Source organism: Mugil cephalus, chromosome 16, assembly GCF_022458985.1.
Source record: "Mugil cephalus isolate CIBA_MC_2020 chromosome 16, CIBA_Mcephalus_1.1, whole genome shotgun sequence".
Lineage (NCBI taxonomy): Eukaryota > Metazoa > Chordata > Actinopteri > Mugiliformes > Mugilidae > Mugil > Mugil cephalus.
This window is the reverse complement of record NC_061785.1, coordinates 9,105,080-9,126,893: the sequence shown is the minus strand read 5'-3', so window position 1 is coordinate 9,126,893 and position 21,814 is coordinate 9,105,080. Positions and strand designations below refer to the sequence as shown.

At 40.9% G+C, this 21,814-nt stretch overlaps 3 protein-coding genes across 9 annotated transcripts; all 3 read left to right on the top strand.

Annotated features, from left to right (window-relative positions):
* Positions 1-132: 132 nt before the first annotated feature.
* Positions 133-3,440, top strand: srsf2a (serine and arginine rich splicing factor 2a). 4 transcript variants are annotated; one of them, XR_007114510.1, is made up of 4 exons: positions 133-690; positions 1,067-1,421; positions 1,811-2,459; positions 2,985-3,440. XR_007114510.1 is itself a non-coding variant. In XM_047610004.1 (3 exons), the coding sequence occupies exons 1-2, from the start codon at positions 335-337 to the stop codon at positions 1,395-1,397; spliced, it is 687 nt and encodes a 228-aa protein (XP_047465960.1). In that variant the 5' UTR covers positions 133-334; the 3' UTR covers positions 1,398-1,421; positions 1,811-3,440. The 4 variants fall into 4 exon arrangements, 2 of the variants coding, with proteins under 2 accessions (XP_047465960.1, XP_047465961.1); XR_007114511.1 differs by having other exon boundaries at positions 134-690; positions 2,372-2,459; XM_047610004.1 differs by having other exon boundaries at positions 1,811-3,440.
* A 1,170-nt stretch (positions 3,441-4,610) lies between these two features.
* On the top strand, positions 4,611-9,899 carry LOC125021984 (matrix-remodeling-associated protein 7-like). 4 transcript variants are annotated; one of them, XM_047608213.1, is made up of 5 exons: positions 4,611-5,110; positions 6,190-6,433; positions 6,527-6,623; positions 8,060-8,119; positions 9,495-9,899. In XM_047608213.1, exons 1-4 carry the CDS (start codon positions 4,823-4,825, stop codon positions 8,091-8,093), a joined length of 663 nt encoding a protein of 220 aa, XP_047464169.1. In that variant the 5' UTR covers positions 4,611-4,822; the 3' UTR covers positions 8,094-8,119; positions 9,495-9,899. The 4 variants fall into 4 exon arrangements, with proteins under 4 accessions (XP_047464169.1, XP_047464168.1, XP_047464170.1 ...); XM_047608214.1 differs by lacking the exon at positions 8,060-8,119 and having other exon boundaries at positions 4,628-5,110; positions 6,190-6,300; positions 6,400-6,433; XM_047608212.1 differs by lacking the exon at positions 8,060-8,119 and having other exon boundaries at positions 4,625-5,110.
* A 107-nt stretch (positions 9,900-10,006) lies between these two features.
* LOC125021971 (alpha-N-acetylgalactosaminide alpha-2,6-sialyltransferase 1-like) lies at positions 10,007-20,510 on the top strand. The gene is made up of 10 exons (XM_047608197.1): positions 10,007-10,130; positions 10,232-10,499; positions 10,685-10,847; positions 12,969-13,131; positions 14,867-15,005; positions 15,083-15,186; positions 17,284-17,367; positions 18,450-18,549; positions 18,788-19,009; positions 20,227-20,510. Exons 1-9 carry the CDS (start codon positions 10,030-10,032, stop codon positions 18,989-18,991), a joined length of 1,326 nt encoding a protein of 441 aa, XP_047464153.1. The 5' UTR covers positions 10,007-10,029; the 3' UTR covers positions 18,992-19,009; positions 20,227-20,510.
* Positions 20,511-21,814: the final 1,304 nt, after the last annotated feature.

Here is a 21,814-nt window from a genome sequence, read left to right as displayed (position 1 = left end):
TAGCGGTGAGTTCGGTGCAGTTGCGCCTCTCGGCCAGTAGGGGGCGGTGTAACCGCGGCTGCCCCGGAAGTGGGCGGTCTGAGCAGCCAATCAGAGGAGGCCAACGCGAGGCGCAAAGAAAGGGGAACGGGAAGCTTTAATGCCGCCATTTCACGCGAAAAACAGCGCGGTAGTAGACACGTCTGGGGTTAAAACAATACGAAAACAAGCTAGAGTGCGAGTTAAATCCGCCAGCAGGTGATTTATAACATATAACCGTCGGTTTTTATCACACGGTAAGGCCAAGCGCGTTTCGTCTAATTAGGCCTGCTGCGTTACTAGGAGACGGGAGAAGATGAGTTACGGAAGGCCGCCGCCAGACGTGGAGGGGATGACCTCCCTCAAAGTAGATAACCTGACTTACCGAACTTCGCCGGAGACTCTGCGCCGAGTCTTTGAGAAATACGGCCGCGTGGGTGACGTGTACATCCCCCGGGACAGGTACACGAAGGAGAGCCGCGGTTTCGCGTTCGTTCGGTTCCTCGACAAGCGCGACGCCGAGGACGCGATGGACGCCATGGACGGCGCGCTGCTGGACGGGCGGGAGCTGCGCGTTCAGATGGCCCGCTACGGGAGACCCCCGGACTCCATGTACAGCCGAAGAGGAGCTCCGACACGCAGATATGGAGGGTACGGACGGAGAAGCAGGAGGTAATTTTTTGTCAGGGTTTAGTTGAGGGACTAGTTTGATATTGAGTTCGCCTTGCAAAAGCAAAGGCGGACACATGGCGGCCTAAACGAAAGTAATTCATGACAAGGGCCGCTTAGTTTTCATGAACATGTAATGTTAATGTTTCTAAAAGTATAACTTCCGTTTTTGCACATAGAGGGGATGTTTCATACGGGATTAGGAAAGTTTAGCTTACATTTATTTTATCAGATTGGATGTTGATAATTTTTCTGATTTAGTTGTAGTGTCCCCTCTTGATTGTAGCTCTTCAGTGTTGGTGAGCAGTCGTCCCAACATGGTTAGATGTGTTTACCTTTTTTTTTTTTCCGTCTGGTCTTCTTCCCTCTGTGTCCACAGCCGCTCTGCCAGTCCCCGGCGTCGCAGACGTAGCCGCAGCCGCTCCAGGAGCAGGAGCCGGTCCCGGTCCAGGAGCCGCCACCACTACAGCCGCTCCAGGTCCCGCTCCTACTCCAGATCCAGGTCTAGGTCCCGGTCCAAGTCCAAATCCAAGTCCAAGTCCAGAACCCCCAGACGAAGCAAGTCCAAGTCCCCTTCCAGGTCCAGGTCCCGCTCCAGATCCAAGTCGAGGAGTCGAACCCCACCTTCTAACAGAGGATCCAAGTCCAGGTCCAGGTCCAAATCCAAGAGTAGGCCTAAATCTCCAGAGGACAACGGAGCAGAGTCTTAACCCAAACTTGGACACAACATGACGGTATTCACGGGAAAGGGTGGATTGTATAATGAGTGTAATGTCTGAGATTCCTCAGTCATTATTTGGGTTTCTGTTCTGCAGTTTTAATGCTACGCTTGCAAAAAAAAGCAATAACTCTGCAGAATCCTGGATGTTCTTAGAAATTAAGACACAGGTGGGACTGAAGTAGCCTACAGTCCCAGCTCTGTGTATGCTTTACTTTGCTTGTATGCTCAGTCAATCTAAAGCATGCACAGGTTACACAAGATTTGGATTGACAGTTTCATTTTGTTTACTTCAAGCGGGGCTGAGGATAATGATCATATTTGTGCTGAGGGAAAGGGGGGGGTGGTTGGGGTTCGTGGGGTGCTTCAAAACGTTCACCTAAATGTGGAATTCTTTCCTCCAAGCTGCGGAGTCCTGTTTGCAAAGAGAGGAGGAGGAGGAGGAGGAGATGGGGGTGTGGCAGTATGAGAGCAGTTAGTGTGTGACCCGCCCATGTGACCTGCCTGTTGCCGAGAGCGATGGCAGTTGCTAAGGAGCAGGTCACCAAGGCAACGGTGGTTGCTATGGAGCAGGTCGTCATGGCGGTGGTTCGGGCTGTCAGTTGGTGTATGAGGTGGTGTGGTGAGGTACGTTCACGGGGAATCACAGGCAGATGCGCTGAGCTCTGTTCCCACCCGGGCCTGTGATTTCCTCCGCCTCTCACAAAGGGAACGCACCCCGAGGTTTGTTTTTCAAAAATATGCCCGAGTGTAAGAGTCTTCTACGAGCTAGCTATGAGGAATGTGGGGCCAGTGAAAGGTGTGTAAACAAATATGAAAATGTTGTTAAAAGAAATGTGATAAATGTTAGCGTCAGGGGAGAGATCAGACCAGAACCTCATTAATAGAAATCCAGGTCAGCGACAGGTGTTGACATAATGTCTGGTTTCGTCTCTTGTCAACTCTCGTTTGTTTCTTTCCTTGCAGATCTCAGATGAGCCTTTTTGAGGACATCAGGACGAGTCCCACCCTGAGCAAGTGGACTCCACTATTACCACTGAATGCAGACTGAAAGGTTATTGGAGCTTGGTCTAAAACGTTTTAAATGTTTAATTTGACTTGATGTACCTAAACAAATTCTGTAACTTTGAAATGATCATTTGTAAAGTGAGCATATTGAAAGGGATTTGTTAAAAAAAAAAAAAATCTTTTCCCCTGACTTCATTAGCTTTTGTTTTTCTTTTAATTTTGCCTGTTTGATTGAAGTTGTACCTGTTAATAAACTTTTCAGAATTAAAGTAGATTTCTTTCAGTGAAATCCCTCGTTTAAAAACACTCTTTCCACGTGGATGTGAAAGAGTCTTTATTTTCAGAGATGTTGTAGAAAAAGGCGACACGTTCAATGTTATGTTATACCAGTCTTACGAGGAACATGAATTGGTGTACCCTGACCCAAAATAAAAAAAAATTCACTCAATTTGTGACTTTCTAATAGAACAGCGGTTTCTTTTCTGTCAGACTTTTTTTTTTTTTTTCTGTCTGGTTACAGTTGCTGTCCTATGACTCTAACCCTCTTTCTTGTGTATCTTTTGTGCACTAGGCGCAGTTGTGTAGCAGTTGAGTAATGCTGGTTAGCTGTTAAGATGCGGTGCAGTGCGGTGGTGACATGGTGTGGCGTGTTGCGGTGCTGAGTGCCCGGCGCTGTTCCGGGGCTCGACCCTCCGCTGCCGTTTGCCGGTTTGTAAGCTCACAGGTGTGGCAGATCATCCATCCTCTCCTGTCTTGTGACCTCTCCTTCCCTCCATGTGCTGTACAGATTCTCTCCCTGCTTTTTTCTCTTGATTCTCCCTCCTCTCCCTTCCCTTCCTGTTCTTAACTGGTCTTGCTCGCTTTGAAATTGGGTCCAGTGTGACTCTTTAGTGAAAGGTTTAAAGGGCAGTTTTGTCTGCTTCATTTTTTTTTTGTGTGTGTGTGTGTGTATTTGCATTCCTCTGTGAATCTCTCGGATGTCTTGTAATTGCTTCAGGTGAATGCTAATAAACATCTTTGTTCTAAATACTGTGTTTTGTCATGTCAATGTTTTCTTAATGAAAACTGCTAGTTTTACGTTTGTCTAAGGTTTGAATCGTTTACCATCATCCTTTGAGTTCTACCCAGACATTTATACATTACTGACACTATGTAAATAAATTGGATTGAATATTGAGATAAATAGGCACCAGGATACATTTACGACTTGAATCCCTTCCGCAAACTCACTGAAGAACCTAGGTTATGGGTGTCAAACATACGGCTTGCGTCCCACCACAGGGTCTAATCTGGCCCGCAGAATGAATTTGTGAAGTGTGAAAATGATATAACTGCTAACACTAATCTGTGTACTGTTTTAGAAAGAGAAGTGGACAGAACACCACACTAACTGCTTTTTCAATTGCACTTAGTACGTGTTTCCACTGAAAGGTATTTTGCGAATGAGCTGTAATTCTCGCGATATCCCATAATTAGCGTAAATTCTCATAAACGCGACTTCACTTTGGGAAAGCTGGACTTCAAATGAACTGACCACATGACCTCCTGCGTCATCTCCAGTGACGCTTTTGATGGGAAATTGCAAAAAAAAAAAAAACAACATTAAAAAAAACAAGTGTTTCAAATGCACATTTGCGATGAACGATTATATCGATATATCTGAAAAACACCTCATGGGAGCATAAAAATATTTTGGAGATATTTGAGTTTTTTTGTTTCGTTTTATTTTGTTTTGTTTTTTCAAATGTAGGCGTTTACATTACCAGTTTTTTTTGCAATATTTGCGCATTTATAGGGGTAGTGGAAACACAGCAAGTGAGTTGCAGGACTAAACAGCAGGCAAACTATATTGAATGTAATCTTCTTTGCACTACATGGGAGTGAAAATTGAGTTATCATTATTTACAGGTTATTATACTGCTATTTACTGGTCCGGCCCGCTTCAGATCAAATTGGGCTGAATGTGGCCCCCGAACTAAGATGAGTTTGACACCCTTTGCTCCTCAGGTGAAAGCACCTTTACCCTCAGCTGACGGTAAACCCGGCTTGACTTTATCAGCCTGCGCCTCCGGTACACGGGTCCTGTCACAAACCATTTCAATCTCGGTGTTTGCGCCGCTGATGAGATTAACCAGAGGAGAACCGGGAGCCGAGCACGTTGCAGCGCGCCGTGCCAGCCCACCTGAGCGGCGGGGGAGTGTGCGCACACACACACAGACAGACAGGGCGGAACAGGAGGATGTGACGTCCAGCCCGGAGAGGAGATTGTACCATATCCCGTGAAAGGCTCCTCGTTAACGCTGATGTTTGGTGAGGATTACTATAAGCAGCGGGATGGCTGAGTGACTGAATGCGGGTGAACGGAAAACCATTAAAGAGTCACATCAGGGGATTTAAACCGGCTCGACTATGGATGTAACTTTTGTACTCTCGGCTATTATTTTCACGCTTCTCGCTATCGTGGTGGCAACGTCGCTATTCAAGGGATCCTCGCCTGCAGCCGAGTTCGCAAATGCGCGGAGTTATTTCGGACACAGAGGAGACGGAGCGACCGGAGGATTAGACCCGAAGCAGAACGGCCATGTACCCGAGAATAAGAAGAAGAAGAAGAAGGAGGAGGAGGTGGTGACGGATGACTGGTGTGAGATCAGCGGGAGCTCCCACGATCACTGGGATGTAGTGAAATCAGTGCTTTCAGTAAGTAGCCCGTGGTGATGAGGCGGCGTGCGCACTCGCAGAGAGAGGTCTGTTTTGTTTTGTCCAAGTGTTGTTTCAAGTGCCTGATTCTCCTCTAATCCGTTTGCCTGCCTATCCCTCCCTCTCAGGCGCCGTGTGCATGTGCAGAGAGGAGGAATAAGTGCACAAATGCTTAAAGAAAGCGCATTTAAATGACACGTAAGCAAAAGAAATTAAGAGAAACGTAAGAATAAATTGATTTAATGGCGTCTGAGTTCGTGGAAATTGTGTAAATACGGAGATTTATTCGCGCAATATTTGGAGGATAAATTCCAATTCCTCATATTTCAGAATGCAGATGCTTAACTTGCATTTAAACTTGCACTCAGGTGAAAAACTGTCCAAAGAGTGTCGATTTGGAATCACCTGTTTTATGCATGTTGTATATTTGGATTGTTACTCGATGCATTAACATCCACGCAGTATTTTAATGGTGTAGGCATCTGCTTTGGAGGTTACTGTAATTCACAGCTGTGGCTGATTTACAGAATGACTGTTTATGCATGTTTAAAAAGTAAATGTACGACTTTCGGCTTCTCATATGTGTGGGTTTTTTGTTTTTTTGCCATTAAATGCTCATATTCGTGTTGGTGGTGCATGATAAATAAAGAAAAAGAGAAATGTGTAGGGCACCTTAGCGGTGCTCATAGCTTGCTAATTTCTATTTCAGTCGATATTTCTAGCAGATGCTGTGACTTCAGGGATGGAGAAAAAAACAAAACAAAACATAAACCTTGCTTTTATTTTGAAAACAGACTCTTGGGTCACGGCCTCTCTGACCTGTAGTGTAAGGTTGTGTTTTAAATACCTGTTAAGGATCTGGATGTTTGCCTGAAATCCACAGCACAGGGTGTGAATCTGAACAACAGGATGTTAAATTAGCAGCCAAGCAGTGACGTTGGCCTTCTCAGACACCTGGATCAGGTGTATGTGCCAGATCCAGGAGATGAGGAACACTGGATGAGTTAAACCTAATCTTTCTTGAACCACAAACATATATTTGATAAATTTGATATGTGACACCCTTAATTCTCTGACAGGAGGAGGCCAGTCCTCACTCTGAAGAACTGCCATCATCAGTTGGGCAGTCCTCCTCCTCCACATCCAGCCTATCGGTCCCCAGGCCTGGGTCTAGGAATATGACCTTAGAGGTAGACTCGTCGTCCGAGGCCTCGTCAGCTGGAGGTCGTAGGTCGTTCATTGGGCTCTCTGATACAGAGCTCCTAAAGTGTGCTTTCTCTTACCCCCAGACTGAAGGAGCCACAGAGAGCCCGGAGATTAATGGTGAGCACCTTTCACCCACTTTCAAACTCTTTGGTTGTCTTTCAGAATCGAGGTTTGGTAGATTTTTAATCCGAGGTTATTGTGTTTGAACAGAGAACACAAATAATCCCTTGAAGTACGTCCCTGGAAAGGCGCGATCCCACCACTTGGAAATGATGATGTCCAAAGAAGAGCTGGAGGAGGAGCAGAGGTCAGTGAAAGAGGCTAGAACAGGGGTCTCCGACGTTTGTCAGACCAAGGACCCCCAAACTGATGGAGATTTTAAGTAGGGACCCCCTACCTACCATATGTGTTCTATATTAAACTTGGCCTAGTGGTATTTATTAAAACAACATTATTATAGTTTTGCATTCTGTATTAAGCTATTCAAATAATACACAGGTTCAAATATTTTTTTTTTATGTATTATTATTATTTCAGACATGTGCAACAGGAGGGTGGCCATGCAGCTGCCGTAAACATGAACATACATATATCATGCACTGTTAGCTTCTTTTTGCTAATATTGCAGCGTGCGTCTGGGACTTGAGAGTGTAATGTGCGTGATTGGCTCAGCAGCGATGGGGGCGTGGCCTAGGCTCAGATTGACAGGTCTAATGTGGCGCTCTGTGTGAAAGTGTGCTGTTGAATATAACTTCTTCTGCCTCCATTTATCCCTTTACTGAAATAAGTTGGATTCATGTTAACGTGTATTTACAGAAATTTTAATTTGTGGGGGGAAATTTTTGAGAAGTTTGGGTTCCAAGGTTGTGTAAAAGTCGGCCATCATAACGCTTCAGTTGAGACCCCAGACCTGCAATGATGGAACAAGATTTACAGATATACATGAATAATGGCCGCTTACACTTTTTATAAAGTGTTACTAATTAAAAATTGACACGTAGAAATCTCATTAATGGAGAGAAATGCTTTGCCACGAGATTCTTAGTCAAACATCTACTAAAAAGTCGAGCTTTTTACCAGTTTTCATGCACAAGTATGTCATTTCAAGGGATAGGTACCATAATGGCACAGGTGCTGACGCAAACGGTAGTAACCAGACCGAAAAGCAACACAGATTTCGGTGCTTCATTTCAGTGCCACTGAATTTTTAATTACCAGCCCTTTAGCTCTATTGCTGTGCCGAAGCTACACATCATGTCAGTGTTTCACCTGCATGGACTCCACTGGAGTACGTGGATAGATCCGGGGTAAGGCAAAACGGTCAAAAGTTTGACTGTACTTCACCGACACCGTTTTTAGACAAAGTTTGTTTATGTTTTTCATTCTTTAAGCACCGGTTCTGGCACCGTTTCAAAAGCACCGGTTTAACCTTAACGATACCCAAGTCATTTCCACTCGTCTGTTGTGCCAACTGTCCAGCGTCTGCTCCTCTTCTTCCTCCCTCTCACCTTCCCGTCTCTGCTTCACGTGTGGTTGTGTGTCGTTGCCATTTCAGTCATCCCTCCACGTTTAGCTGCTGTATCACCGCTCGGCTTCAGGCTAGACGGAGTAAGGCCAGATTGAGTCCGTGCCAGGTATTAGGTGACGCGTAAATGACACGAGACAGGAAAAACAAACACTGGAATTGGTATTTATTTATTTATTTCTGTAATGTCTCTGCATGCCCTGCTCTTATCATTGCAGGATACTCTCCAACAGAAACTTTAACTGTCTGTAAAGCCTGAAAAAGGAAGGATATATGTGGTAAAGTATGAGTTATTCTCACCTGTTTCTCCCAGGAGAGTCCCTTTCTGGCCATTGTGTGAAAACTCCTCAGATTTGCATTCACAGTCACTGAATCGACTCGGCAGTGATTCTTACCCAATCAGCTTTGTATTCTCAAGTGGCCACGAAGCGACTGGCGTAACTGTGCATTGTTGCTTACTCGGTCCCACTTTCCCTCCTCCTGCTGCCCCGTTATTCCGCATTAGACGTGTGATCTTCAGGTGTCACGGCAGGTGTTGATTGCACCTCCAGTCGTCACCTTTGAGCGTTAGTTAATCCTCCCGAGGAGTCGTCTCTGCTCGGCCACGAGGAGGAGTCCGAGTAGCGCAACACTGGGAATATTGCTGACAGGATGGGCAACTCCTGAATTGCTCGGTCACACGGGAACAGAAAGGGCGAAGGGAACACGTGAGATGCCGGGAGCGAGCACTGGACTGATACTTTTGCCTGAATAAAGCAGTACCCGTGATCTCTCATTTAATGTGGCTGTAAGTGGATCAACAATACTTGATTAATACTGGACAGGAGAATTAACGTTGACAGCAGAATAACATCACATACACCGATCAGCCACAACATTAAAACCACTGACAGGTGAAGTAATTAACATTGACCACCTTGTGATGATTCAGTGTTCTGCTGTGAAACCTTTGGACCCAGTATTCGTTCATGTGGATGTTACTCAGACATGTACCTAGGCCAGACCACACCAGGCAGCCCCACCCCATAGCAATGACACTCCCCAGCAGGATGCAGCCAGACACAGACAGACACACAAAAACGGTTTAGGAACAACTCAACAACACAACACAAAACAAGTGAGAGTCACGACTGTGGAGGCAGAGGGAGACTTATATAATATCAGGCAGGTGATCATAATGTTATGCCTCATCGGCATATCTTATCTTTGTTTGCATTGCCAGCTGGACGGAACATGGTGTTTCAACTTGTCAGTCAAGAGTTTGTTGAACCTTGTGGGCAATAATAATACAATAATACTATATATAATTAATAGAACACCTGTTTTGCAGCTGTGTTATCATTCTGTTCATATAACTTCCTGGTACAACAAAAACATTTCTCCAAATCGTGAACATTTTCTTAATATTCCCTGGCTCTCCATCTATGTTTTTTATTTGTTTATTTATTTATTCTTTTTTATTTAGCTCATTCTTTGCAGATTTCCAAAAAAAAGTCCCTTCAGACTGTGTGTGTTGTTGCTGGAGCTATTACTGTTCTGTGTGTCAGTGAACGTCGTCAATAGTTTATTAAAGGTTTGTTCCAGTGACCAATGGCGTGCAGGATTATTTCTTTTCTTCTCCTCTCAATGTTTCCTTGGTTTTTGTCTTCTCAGGGTGCAACGTGAGCAGCTGGCTGCCATCTTCCAGCTGCTGAAAGACAACAAGGAGACGTTTGGGGAGGTGTCCAATGGAGACATAGAGGAGCAGCTCCGACTCTACTCCATCTGAGACTTTACTCTACTGCATCTATTCTGCAGGCTGTGGGCTCTTTTACCCTCATGCACCACAAAAGGACTAACCCATATACTCACATGAACTTGTTGGCAGTATTCAACGCAGCAACCGCTCTCATTGGTGCATAAATATGACAAGATCTGTACTCAGAAATAGTTTTATTACATTTTTTTTTTTAAATAAAAACATCAATGTTGTAGTAATTAATTCTGTATAAAACCCACATGATTATTTCTGCATAACATCCCTGTTGCTGTGTAATAAACCAGATACCTGTGAAGCCAGGTGTGTGTGATTGATGTCATTTATTGTGTTTATTACTTCATGTTCGGAAACCCTGCCCACTTATATTAATAAGGAGGTCAAGTTAGTAAATTTCAGGAGAGAAGACGAAAAAGGCTCCACTTCTCAGCGATGGCAGTCCAAGCCACCAGGACTTTTTATCTGTTAATTGTGTTATCAGTTAGCAGTGTTTTTTATTTTCTATCATGGGAACATTCAGTAGAAAACGCCTGGTAAGTCGTGTTTTTGTATTTTGCCCAGAAATAGCACACAGAAAAAATAGTTCTAACTTTAATATTTGTTGTATATAATATCACATATTGCATATTTTCAGCTGGAAAACTTTCTCAGGGAAACTCTCTGGAAAAAAAGGGAACTCGACTCCACGTCCTGTCGTGTTAACCACAACACTCCAGGTGAAAAAAGTTGTTTCAACCAAAGCAAACCCACTGACAACTCCAAAGAAACATCAAATGAGCACTTCTACAAATGCAGCAGCAGCTGAGTCGCCAATGCCCGTCCTCTCCAAGAAATCCTTCAAGAAGCTTCCAAAGTGGGATTTTGAGGATGTTTATAACCAGGATGGCCGTCCTGGACAGAGAGTAAGCTGAGACAAGATAGAACTGAATCTGTTTAAATGCATTAATGTAAAGAAGAATCAGCAGCTTTAGCGTCACTGCATGCATTTATTGTTTCTCGAATTGTTTGTCCACCTTTTTCTTTTTTCCTTCTTTATCATCTGACACGGTTTATCTTATTTCATCATTTAAGATTTTATCATTTTTAGACCTGTCCCCAGTCTCTGAGAAACTCGAAGGATGAGAGCTTCAAGAAGGCTTTTCTTCCCAACATACGTTTGTTTCTGCACAAAGACAACATCAACATGAGCGAATGGAACCGACTTTCACATTTTAACAATCCTTTTGGTTTTATGGAGTACAAGTACGACGGTAGGTATCTATGTGTGTCTGTGCCAAGACAGTATTACATGTAGAAGACTAATGAGTAACAGACGTGAAGCAACACTGGAAACTTATTTAATGTTGAATTCATGTTCCTCGTTCTCTAGATATATTTAACCCGGAAAGCCAAATGATAAATGTGAATGTAAATGTTTTTGACACGATCAAGTCCCCTATGTTCAAACCTAAACATTTTTCTCTAAATTACTGGCAAAGGCTTACTTGTTTGTAGTACTTAAAAAAATTTAACTGGGTGAAACTTTTGGACAAAGAACCATATGCTGAGATAATCACTATTGTTGTTTTTCTTTTAATTTAATAGTTCTATACCAAAATGAAATGAAACATTACAAATTCCTCATAGAAATGCATACAGATAGAAGGAACACTATTAAAAACCATTAAGTATCGTAACCCTGATTTCTTAGTGTGGCATTCTCCAGACTCTTTGTCTTTCGGCTGTGGGTTTATGCAGTTTACAATTTTGCATCTTTATTAATCATCACCAAAACAACAGGATGGTTAACACACAACTTTATTCCTCCATAAAACGCACACCGAGATACTGTCCCTCCCTGAACAAAGACAGATAGGAACTATTGTCTTTCTCCAACTAAGAGTATCAGATAACTACTGAGATGATGCCAATGTAAACATACAGTGGAGGGAAAAAAAGTTTTGTATTTGTGAAATATTGCAAGAATCACTCTTAGTTCTTCAAGTGCAATTTATTGTTGTACAGTCACAGACAAAATATTAAACAAATCCTTCAACAGCATTAAAAACGCAAAGCTGATTGGTTCCACACAAATACATAAGGCATTTTGAGTATTGGGTAATTTTGATACCAGTGATCCACTAATGACAGCTGTGCTTTTTATTAAAAGACACATTTTTCTGTTGCCATGCTTTGTGGCTATATAAAGCCAGTACATTTGAAAGTTCTTCAGAGAAAAAAAAAACAAAAAACGGCTAAAACAAGGAACCTAACACAGGAAACATGCCTGAAGATACAGATTCTCAGCCGAGAAGGGTACAGCTGCTGCCAGATCACCAGGAAGTGCGAATGTAGTCCTTCAGCAGTTGGATCCACTCTGCAGAAACACAGACGAACCAACAGTTTGGAAGACAAACCAAGATCTGTCCGTCCAAGGGATTCTTCAGCAAGAAATGACCACATCCTGACCTGCATGTGCAGGGAAAACTGTGGAATGACATCACAGGAGCTCCAACAGCAGCGTTCAAACCAAACTGGTGTCCAGTGTTCCACCAGCACTGTACGTGGTCGAAATTTACATCATGGCTTTAGGTCCTACAAGGCTGTGAAGAAGCCCCTGATCAATGAGAGACAGAGGTTAACCATGCAGGCCATGGTATATTCAAACAAAACAAGCTGAAATAAGGGTAACTGGACTTGCAGAGTCATTTATACTTGTGTGCTTGTCAGTCTGGCTCCGTCTGTAACAACACAATGCTAGGTGGTGCTATGTCTTTTGTGCCACTCAGGTTAATTTTTCTTTCTACTTCTTGCGTCATTTTCAACAATGGCGACTGAAACTTTACCCCAGATTTCAATGAAGACAAGTCATACAAATGTTTGGATATCCAAACCTCCTCAGGTAACCTTTCCTCAATGTGGTCCAAAACAATCAATATGAAAACTGTGGAGATGGAGAAGCAGCCAGACATACTAAAGCGGAAATACGGTACTATACAGTCACAGCTATTGCAGTCTGCCTCAACATAAATTGACGTTAAATTTACACATTACCTGTAGTTGGGGGAAACTGTTAGATCCTGTTTTCCTTCCTTAATGAATGGTGCTCTAATGAGTTATTATCAGCCAGAGACTTTAGTCTCAGGATGTAAACAAGGGTGAAACTTGTTGGGGACGGGCATTGTAGACTGACAACAGATTACGTCTCAGTCCACCTCCCTTGTTCAGAGAGAGGTTTTCCAATTTAACATGTGGTGTTCTGTATTTTAAACCATCTGTCCTCTATGGTTCAAATAAGTACATCTCTGTGAGTACATCTCTGTCCTCAAAAGAAAAGAGATGTACTATGTCCTATGTCCAATGTCCTTCATGTGTTTTCTTTTAATTTGCAGATGTGATGCCTTCACTGAAGCTGATTCCAAAGCCAACAGAGCCTCTGCTCCTCCCCAAACCAGGAGGTGATGGCTGTGTGCGCTGTGCCGTGGTGGGTACCGCAGGAATCCTCAATGGATCCAACGCCGGCGCAGACATCGACTCTCACGATTATGTTTTCCGGTAAGAAAGAGCGTGGGAAGATAATCAGTTATTGTTGTTTTGTCAAGTTCCACGGAGTATACTGTAAGGGTTCAAAGCCAAACGACTGGTGGAAACCGTCATTATAATCATGTCAGTTAAAATGTATTTAATTGTAATAAAACACCAACAAATATTCCCCAGTGGAAGCAACTTCAAATTTTCCCACAACATTTCCATGGCATTGAAACATGTCCATTACTTCTCTCTGAGCCAGTTCTTGGTGGAGTTGTTGGCGTGACAGGATCAATATGTTGTGTTGAATAAAAAAATAAGGCACAGAATAGGGCCAGAGAGAACACTGTACCTCTTTAATTCAACATGGAATCTAAGTTAGCTCTAGTCTCTTCAAAGTAAAAACAAACAAACAAACAAAAATCACTGTTTGATTGAAAGCAGAGTTCATTCTCAAGTTTAGAGTTCATTCAAGATGTAAATTCAAATGTGTGGACCATGTCCTGGACCAGTAACAGACAAACACTAATAACATCAATAACAACACATTCTTGTATTATTTCATTGTCTTTGATTAGTATTTAAAGTTTAGTACTGCCTTTTACATTCTCTCTTTCCATCTGTTTATTCTTTAAAATGAAGCTCTATAGCATTTGAATTATAAAATGTGGCATATATCAATGAAGTTATTAGCAGTGTTACTGTTTCACTCACCAGTCAGTGAGAGAATGACAGAGATGATCTGAGGCAGCAAGTAGCTGCCATTAAAACTGGTAACATGCTGAATATTGAAGTCATAGGTCTATATGCATATTAAACAAGTCGTCTTAGCATTGGCATGGTTCACTAAAAAATAAAACAAACTGATCAGTCCAGTCAGATTTAAACTAGAGGCTTTACTGGTCAACTTATCCTGTAGACCATGGAAAATTTAATTGGTTGGTAAGGGGCTGAGCTCTTCACAGTTCTTCACATTTAGGTTGATGGTCCAAGTGTGAAGCAAGGCCAAACCAAAGCAGAGCAGTGTTTTCATTTATGACAATAGATGGACATTTGACTTTCTGTGTGCTGCTAATTTGTTCTAAATCTCACAGATTTAGGTACAAAATTGGCCAACGGAACAATTTTTTAAAGCACATGTAAAAATGGCAAAATGCAATGCCAAAGAGTTGTCTTTATCTTTAGTTTTCAGAGCCTATTGACTCACTTTTATATCAAGGTATTAGTGTTTAAACTGACGGTATGAATATGGTAAAACAGGAGAAACTGGAGACACAGATTGTGTCTCCAGTTGTCCATGTCCAGCAACCAGATTGGTTGTTACACAGAACCTGTTATGTCCTCAGAAATCTATTCAAGGTTTCTTGTTATACTTTACTGGTGATATCTATTCAAATCGTTAACTTTTATATGGTTATAATAACTAACTGCAGGACAGTAGAAGTAATCCTGCTTATTGCCTGGTATAAATGTTTCATTGTTTGAGGCTGAATTTTTATAACTTTTATAACCTATAACAATGCATTTGCTGTATGGTTGAAAGTTACTGCCAAGATGGCATACAGCCAATGCCAACACTCTGACCTTTGAAACCTACAGTGTGGATTTGGCAAACACATTTCTTCTGGATGCTGGAGGCTACAGACTTCCAAAATATGTAAAGAGGGTGCTGGCTCAGAAGTATTACGAAATTAAGCAAAAGAAAATGCAACAACCAGTCAACACCTGAAAATCCTCTTGTTCTGAATTGTTTGTGAGGCAGGATGAACGGGGCCGTGACCAAGGGTTTTGAGGAAGATGTAGGAAACAGAACATCTGTGTACGTTCACACGGCCCACTCCATCACCACATCGATATATTTGTTCAGGAGGTACGGCTACATGGCTGCCCCTCACAGTGAGGTAATGAAACTTGTACAAAGATGGTGTGATGTTGTTAATACTCACAATAAAGATAACGCCTGTCTAATTTCTGACAGGGGATAAAGTACGTCTTGATTCCTGAAGGAATGAGAGACTTCCAGTGGCTGGAGGGTCTTCTGAAAGGAGAAAGTGTCCGTGCCGGCCCGTACCACAAAAAAATGTAAATATCATTTTTTAGTAAAAGATCAGACGTTCTCACACAATACACATTCTGCATTTGAATTTTTTTTTTTTAATGGACATTGTGTGTAGTGTACTTTATGACTGAATTCAAAACAAAATTACAAAATTGAAATACATGTATGACTAAACAATGGTGTTTATATGTATCATACATACAAGTTTTCGTGTGAGAGACCCAAGGCTCTGACACATGCACTCATGAATTGAATGTAATGAAGCACTGCACGGATTAGTGACGTTTGAAGCAGTTGAAGTGCTTCGGTCGAATACACCGTTTATTTGCAGTGTGCGGGTTTGTTGCTGCTGTTGGTGTGAGCTGCTTTGAGAGTAAGTAGTGTTGTATTATATCGTGTATTTTGTGAAAAAACATTGTAGACAGTACGTTACAAGGAGAAATAGATAAATTTTTCTAAGTCAGGGGAAATGCTATGAGTCCAAAAACTGCAGATAATGTCGTGGAAAAATTCAACAAGTGAAGGTTGTTGAGAAGTTAGTAATGATTCAGACTTAGCGATCACTTTTGTTGGTTTATTTGCAAATATTCTGCACAGAAGAAGAGTAACACCCAGAGAGTATGTCACACCGAATGTGGGGTGACAAGAAGTTTTATAGTCCACGTGAATCTGGTGAAAGTGTACTTTGCAGTTCTTGAGTCTTGAGGTGAGAAGGTCAAGAGGAAGTGTAAGCAAAGTCAAACGAGACAGCTAAAAGGTCTTCAGTCTGCACATCTGCACATAGAAAATCTAACGTAATGTTGCACTTATAATGAACTTTCAGTGAACTTCTGATGAACTTATTTTGACTTGTTATGAACTCATGTTGGCTAAAAGGTCACTTAAGCAAATACAGACAGTGTATATGAGAGAAGTAAAAATAAAAATGTAATTTTCCATAACATTGCCCCCCTTTGATCATTTAAAGATCACAAAATATACAAAGTATCCAAAAATTACATCCAATATGTTACCCTAAAACGTTACTTAAAAAGTTTAAGCAGAGCAGAGCACTAATTTAGCATTGCATCTTCACAAAGATTTCTGGATGGGAAACCCTTACCTGGTTGTCCATGTCCACTTTCTGGTGGGGCTGCAAAGAGAATTTCATGGACTCAAATTAGTTCTGGCTCATTTCCTCATCCTTTCCTACATCAGCAGAAGTGGTAATGCTATGGTCCATTGAAGACCAGTTTCTTCACAGCATTTGACCAATTTTTGTTTCAGTGTTCCATTTTCGCACTCCACTGCGCCCCCACTGGCCGGGTGGTAAGCACAGTGTTGCTTGAGGTCAGTTTTCAGGGAATAACTGTTGTGATGTTACTTGTATGCCTTTGCCTGTGTTATTTTGTGCACAAGTATTGCATTCTTTGCAGTATCTATCTGCATAAACTGAATATCCTTTTGTGAACCACTGTGTTGTAAGTGCATCCAACATCCCCCTTTTAATGCATGGTCAAGACCATGAGTCAATTTTGCAAAATCTAGAAAAAATTGTTTGGGCAGGCAGGGTAAGCCATTGGGACCTGTCCATACATTATTGGAATAAGTGCAGCCAGACAGAGACCAGAGTCTGCATTCTGCAGCAGTAGAGAACGACTGCAGAGCCTGTAAATCAGGGGGAAGAAGTGGTTGCTAGAGGATCTCAGAAGAAGAAGGAGCTGGTTGGCGGATTGCGGCGGATTGCAGCAGCATCTGCTCTCTCTTTTCCCTTTGACACAGGGTCGGTGTTATTTGTGTGAGCCACAGAAAAATTAATTGAAGGTGTCGGAGCATATATAGTTTAAAAGAAAAACAAAGTTGTTGAATGTTATGTTGTTGTTGTTTGTTTTGGCACACCTATAAATGTATCAACAGATCAACTCAACTTTCACCACATATTAGTTGATTTTTAAAAATCTGAAGTCCCTCAATCTCTAGCATGTACCCATATGTCACCAACTGCCAACAATCTTGACAGTAAATCAGCCGAAGAACAATGTGAATCCTGTGGCGTGTTTTCAGTCGTCGGCGTGTTTGAACATCTTTCATCAGCTTGTTCCTTCATTTTCAACAGTTGCTTTCATATTTTTACCCTCCAGGCCAAGGACATACTACTCAGGGCAGTACAACGAGAGCCGCTTCTATGTTCTGCACCAAGACTTCCTCCGCTACGTACGAAACAGGTCAGCCTCCTCTCAAACACCTATCTGAACTTTGTATAGTTTAAACCGTATGTTTTCATAAATTTATCTTTTATGGTAACCAATGTGGCACAAGTCATTTGTCTTTTACAAAACTTTTTTCATCAAATGTATGGTGTACTTTTCTTGTAATAACTTTCCATTACTGCACCTTTTCAATGTGTTATGGCTATGTAGCAGGTTTTAAATACAGGGAACGAAAAAAGAAAACTAAGGTAATTTAATGGAAACGTATGAAACGCTGCAAGGATGGCAGGATAATCTGAACACACAAATCCAAAAACAGACCAATAAGACCAAAACCAAGATGAGAACTAAGGAACATGAGGAAGCTCATGTAAGTGTAAGACAACTCTGTTTGAGAAGGGACAAACTATTGGCATGCATCAAGCAGAGAAACATCTAGAGTAGATTGAAGCAGAAACTACTAGAATTGGGTTAAGAACTATCAAAGAATGAGGTCAGCTGACTACCTGAATATACTGAATAACCAGGTCATTCCATCAATGGATTTTTCCTCCCTGATGGCACAGCCATATTCTAAGATGACAATACTAGGATTCATGGGGCTCAAATAGTGAAAGAGTGGTTCAAGAATTAACCACCACAGAGTCCAGGCCTTAACCCCTTTGAGAATATTTGAGATATGCAGTGGTCAGACTCTCCCATCATCAATACAAGATCGTGTTGAAAAATTAATGCAACACTGGATGGAAATATATCTTGTGACACTGCAGAAGCGTATGGAAACAATGCCACAGAGCTGTAATCAAAGCTGAAGTCGGTCCAAAGAAATATTAGAGTGTGTTTTTTGGTACAGACTTCTTATTGACCAAGCATTGTAATTTTGAGGTCAAGTCTTCTAAAGAGTATTTCAAAATTAACCTCAGCAAACACTTTTACATGAATTCATCAATCACAGTAACATAACCATATACACATAATATACACAGCAGACTATAGACTGAGACTATACTCTTGCTGGTTGTATTTTCATATAGACAAACATGAATCTGAGTCTAATCTATGTGTATGTTCACTTGATGTGTTTTCATTGCCAACAGGTTCTTAATGTCTCCTAATCTAAACGCTTCATTCTGGCCAATAGTCAGACCAACCAATGGGGCTTTCACTCTCTTCCTGGCTCTGCACACCTGTGACATAGTAAGTTAATGTAGTAAACATTGTTACTGATAGAGACCAAGGCAGCTATAGGTTTGCGACTCTGTATTAGAGCTTTTTTTTTCTTTTTCTTTTTGTTTGGACACATATAGGGAGTTCCACTGTTTCACACAGATTTAGGAAAAAAACACCTGCTCATTGAACCCATTATTACAATGAAAAGAAGTCTAAACCTTCACCTGTCCTCCATGTTTTCTTTGTCTCTGTCCGTCCTCCTCAGGTGAGTGCATACGGATTCATGACAGAAGACTACAGCAAATACTCCAACTACTACTTTGAGAAGGAGATTAAAACCAAGGTCATTTTCTACAGCAACCATGACTACAATCTGGAGAAGAAGTTGTGGAAAAGCCTTCATGACAGGAAAATATTTAAGCTATATCAGAAATCTGAATCAGGGCCAGAAAAGCCAAAGCAACGTTAATACATCAAGAATTGCACAGTATGTATTTATGTATGCATGTATGTATACATATACACACACACACATACATACATACACATAGATGCATTTATACACAGATACATATATCATACATACAAGTATTCTTAAATACACACATATACTTTTTATATATAAATAATATATAACCCTTATCCCTATATCTTTTTGAAGCGAAGCACACTGATATACAAAAACTTCTCCTAGTAGAGAGAAATTAAACTTACCTTTTAAATCATAACTCCCTTCTCTCTCAGTGAATAATTTCTGTATATTTCTTAGTAGTATATTGTTTTTGGCTTTGAATATGATCCTTGTTGTCTGTAAATCTATGATATTTCTGAGTTCCAGCAGCTTTGATGACACTTGACACTTGATCATAAAAAATAATGTGTATATAATGTGGTTGCCAGTTGATTTTGCCAGTTTGACTTTCAATGTTCACCCCATCCACTTGAATCTGTGATTTTAGATTAGATCTTAATTTCTTCAATTCAATATTAATCTGTTGCATTAGGAGTTGCAGATCATTGCCGCAACACAGAACATTGGTATCATCTGCAAATAAAACCACTTTTAACATTGTTGACACTTTGCATAAACCATTGATGTAAATAATGAATAATAACGCCACAAGGAATTCCCAAACATGTTGAATAGTAGACACCCATCTTCACCGACTGTTTCCTGTCATTCAAATAACTCCTCATCTAGTCTAATACCTTTCCCCTGATACCACACTGCTCTAATTAGAGTAAAATATCATGGTTTATTGTATCAAAAGCTTTTTTAATGTCTATGAATATTCTAATTGTATACTGTTTTAGGTCCAATTAATTTATTCTATTGACTCTGCTAATGCCAGTGATGTTGATCTGTTTGACGTGAAACCATATTGGCTTTCATTAAGCTTCATTTAATTTGTGTTTGTCCAAGAATTTATCCAGCCGTTATTGAAAAGTTTTTTTTTTTTTCTAATATTTTGGAGAATTGTGGGAGTAATGAGACGGGTTTGTAGTTTGTGAAGAGGTGTTTGTTTCCAGAGTTATGCAATGGAATTAATTGGCTATTTTCATTTTATTGGGGTCTGTACCCGTTTAAAATGATAAATTATAGATGTGTATTAGAGGTTTTGAAATTCCCTTAATTACATTCTTCACTATAGTCATATCATCGCAATCGGTTGATTTCTTTCTTTTTTCTTTTTTTTTTTTTAGGACAATTTCAAAAACGTCTCTCTCTACTGCTGTGTCGAACACGGAGCTAAGATTTCTTTCCATAAAACCACCGCTCAGGCCCAACATTAACAAGGAATCTATAACAATCAACCACCTCGTTCGTGACATTTTTTCCCAATATCGTCAATCATAAAATATTTTAGGCAACTCTCCTGTCTTGGACCATTTTTTATAATGCTACTTAGAATTGTCCAAATAACTTTAACACATGTCTTTATTATCATCTAATATTTTGTGATATTCTTTCTTAGATTTTATTTTAATAGTTGTTAGCTTGTTTTGATATTTTTTATATTTATTTTCTGCCTCAGGTCATTTACCCTGGTGTACTGCTCGAGATCTGCAACCCGGCTTTATGCAATCCGGTTATCTCTTTTCGCATTTTGGATGCGGAGCGCCGTCACTTCTTCCACCTGATCCAGAATAATTTTCCTATGTAACCAAACAGCAGAGACTTCTTCTGTTAAAAAATGTATATTACATATTTATAAAAATGTCTATTTATATTTATTTATTAATATTGCCCGACGTCAGCTGTTAGTCAGCTGTCTAGCCCATTGATCAGCTGTTCGCTTGGCAGCACCGTGTTCAACACCGGCAACTCTGCGCCGTTTTGTCCGTAATCCGTAATTCCCTTTACACATAATTTGGTAATAAATTAATTTAATCAACAAAAAATCTGAGGAGCCAGTTGGGAGCCAAATAGTTAATAATAAGTTAATAAGGTTCAAATTATGCCGGATAAAATTGAAATAGAGTTAACGAGAATAAATACTTGTTAGTTGTTATTGACCATAAATTATGTTGGAAACCGCGTATTAATTATATTAAAAAGAAAATACCAAAGTCTATTGCAATCTGATATAAAGCCAAAGAAATTCTTAACATAAATTCGCTACAAATATTATATTATTCCCTCATACTACCATACGTAACTCTTAGTGTGTAGGTCTGGGGGAAAACACACAAAACAATCACTAGAAATCACTAGAAATCAGAATAATCAATAAAGTTGATTGTCGGAAGCCACAAACAAATTATTCATAACTTGTCAGATGTTCAAATTCAATTAACTCACAATGCATCCAGAAGTTGTTGTATAAACTGAGAGGAAGCTGTTTGTTCTCAAAGGCAGAGAGCAGAACAGATGTCAAGCAGAGATGTCTTTCACTTTATGGGGTTGTTCTGTGTAAAAAGTATTTGGGAATGGGATGCGCATTAGTTATGGATATGAGTGAGTGTATAGACCCTTCATGGTTAGTAAACAATGTGACGTTTTTTAAGGGGCGGGGCTTAACTGGATGCAACACATCTCAAACACTATAGCCTGTAAACGGGGATTAGCATATTTCAATGGACTCTTTTGGCAAAAATGGACGAGGAATTCATATTTCAGAGAATATACTAATACACAACTACGTTCACTGACCCCTATACTCTCACTAGATGGACGATTTGACCAAAGGAGGACACAGGAGGGACAAAGTCTGGTCTGTCTTTACCAAGTGAAGCCTCTCCTACAAAGATATAAATGCAAGTCCGCTTTGACACAGCTGAAACACGCAAC

Excerpts from the sequence above, each read along its gene's own strand:
- srsf2a (XM_047610004.1), top strand. The coding sequence starts at position 335 with ATGAGTTACGGAAGGCCGCCGCCAGACGTGGAGGGGATGACCTCCCTC. Across the intron at positions 691-1,066 it reads TACGGACGGAGAAGCAGGAG|CCGCTCTGCCAGTCCCCGGC; the intron begins GTAATTTTTTGT and ends CTGTGTCCACAG.
- LOC125021971 (XM_047608197.1), top strand. The coding sequence starts at position 10,030 with ATGGCAGTCCAAGCCACCAGGACTTTTTATCTGTTAATTGTGTTATCA. Across the intron at positions 10,131-10,231 it reads CATTCAGTAGAAAACGCCTG|CTGGAAAACTTTCTCAGGGA; the intron begins GTAAGTCGTGTT and ends GCATATTTTCAG. Across the intron at positions 10,500-10,684 it reads ATGGCCGTCCTGGACAGAGA|ACCTGTCCCCAGTCTCTGAG; the intron begins GTAAGCTGAGAC and ends TATCATTTTTAG.
- LOC125021984 (XM_047608212.1), top strand. The coding sequence starts at position 4,823 with ATGGATGTAACTTTTGTACTCTCGGCTATTATTTTCACGCTTCTCGCT. Across the intron at positions 5,111-6,189 it reads TAGTGAAATCAGTGCTTTCA|GAGGAGGCCAGTCCTCACTC; the intron begins GTAAGTAGCCCG and ends ATTCTCTGACAG. Across the intron at positions 6,624-9,494 it reads GAGCTGGAGGAGGAGCAGAG|GGTGCAACGTGAGCAGCTGG; the intron begins GTCAGTGAAAGA and ends TTGTCTTCTCAG.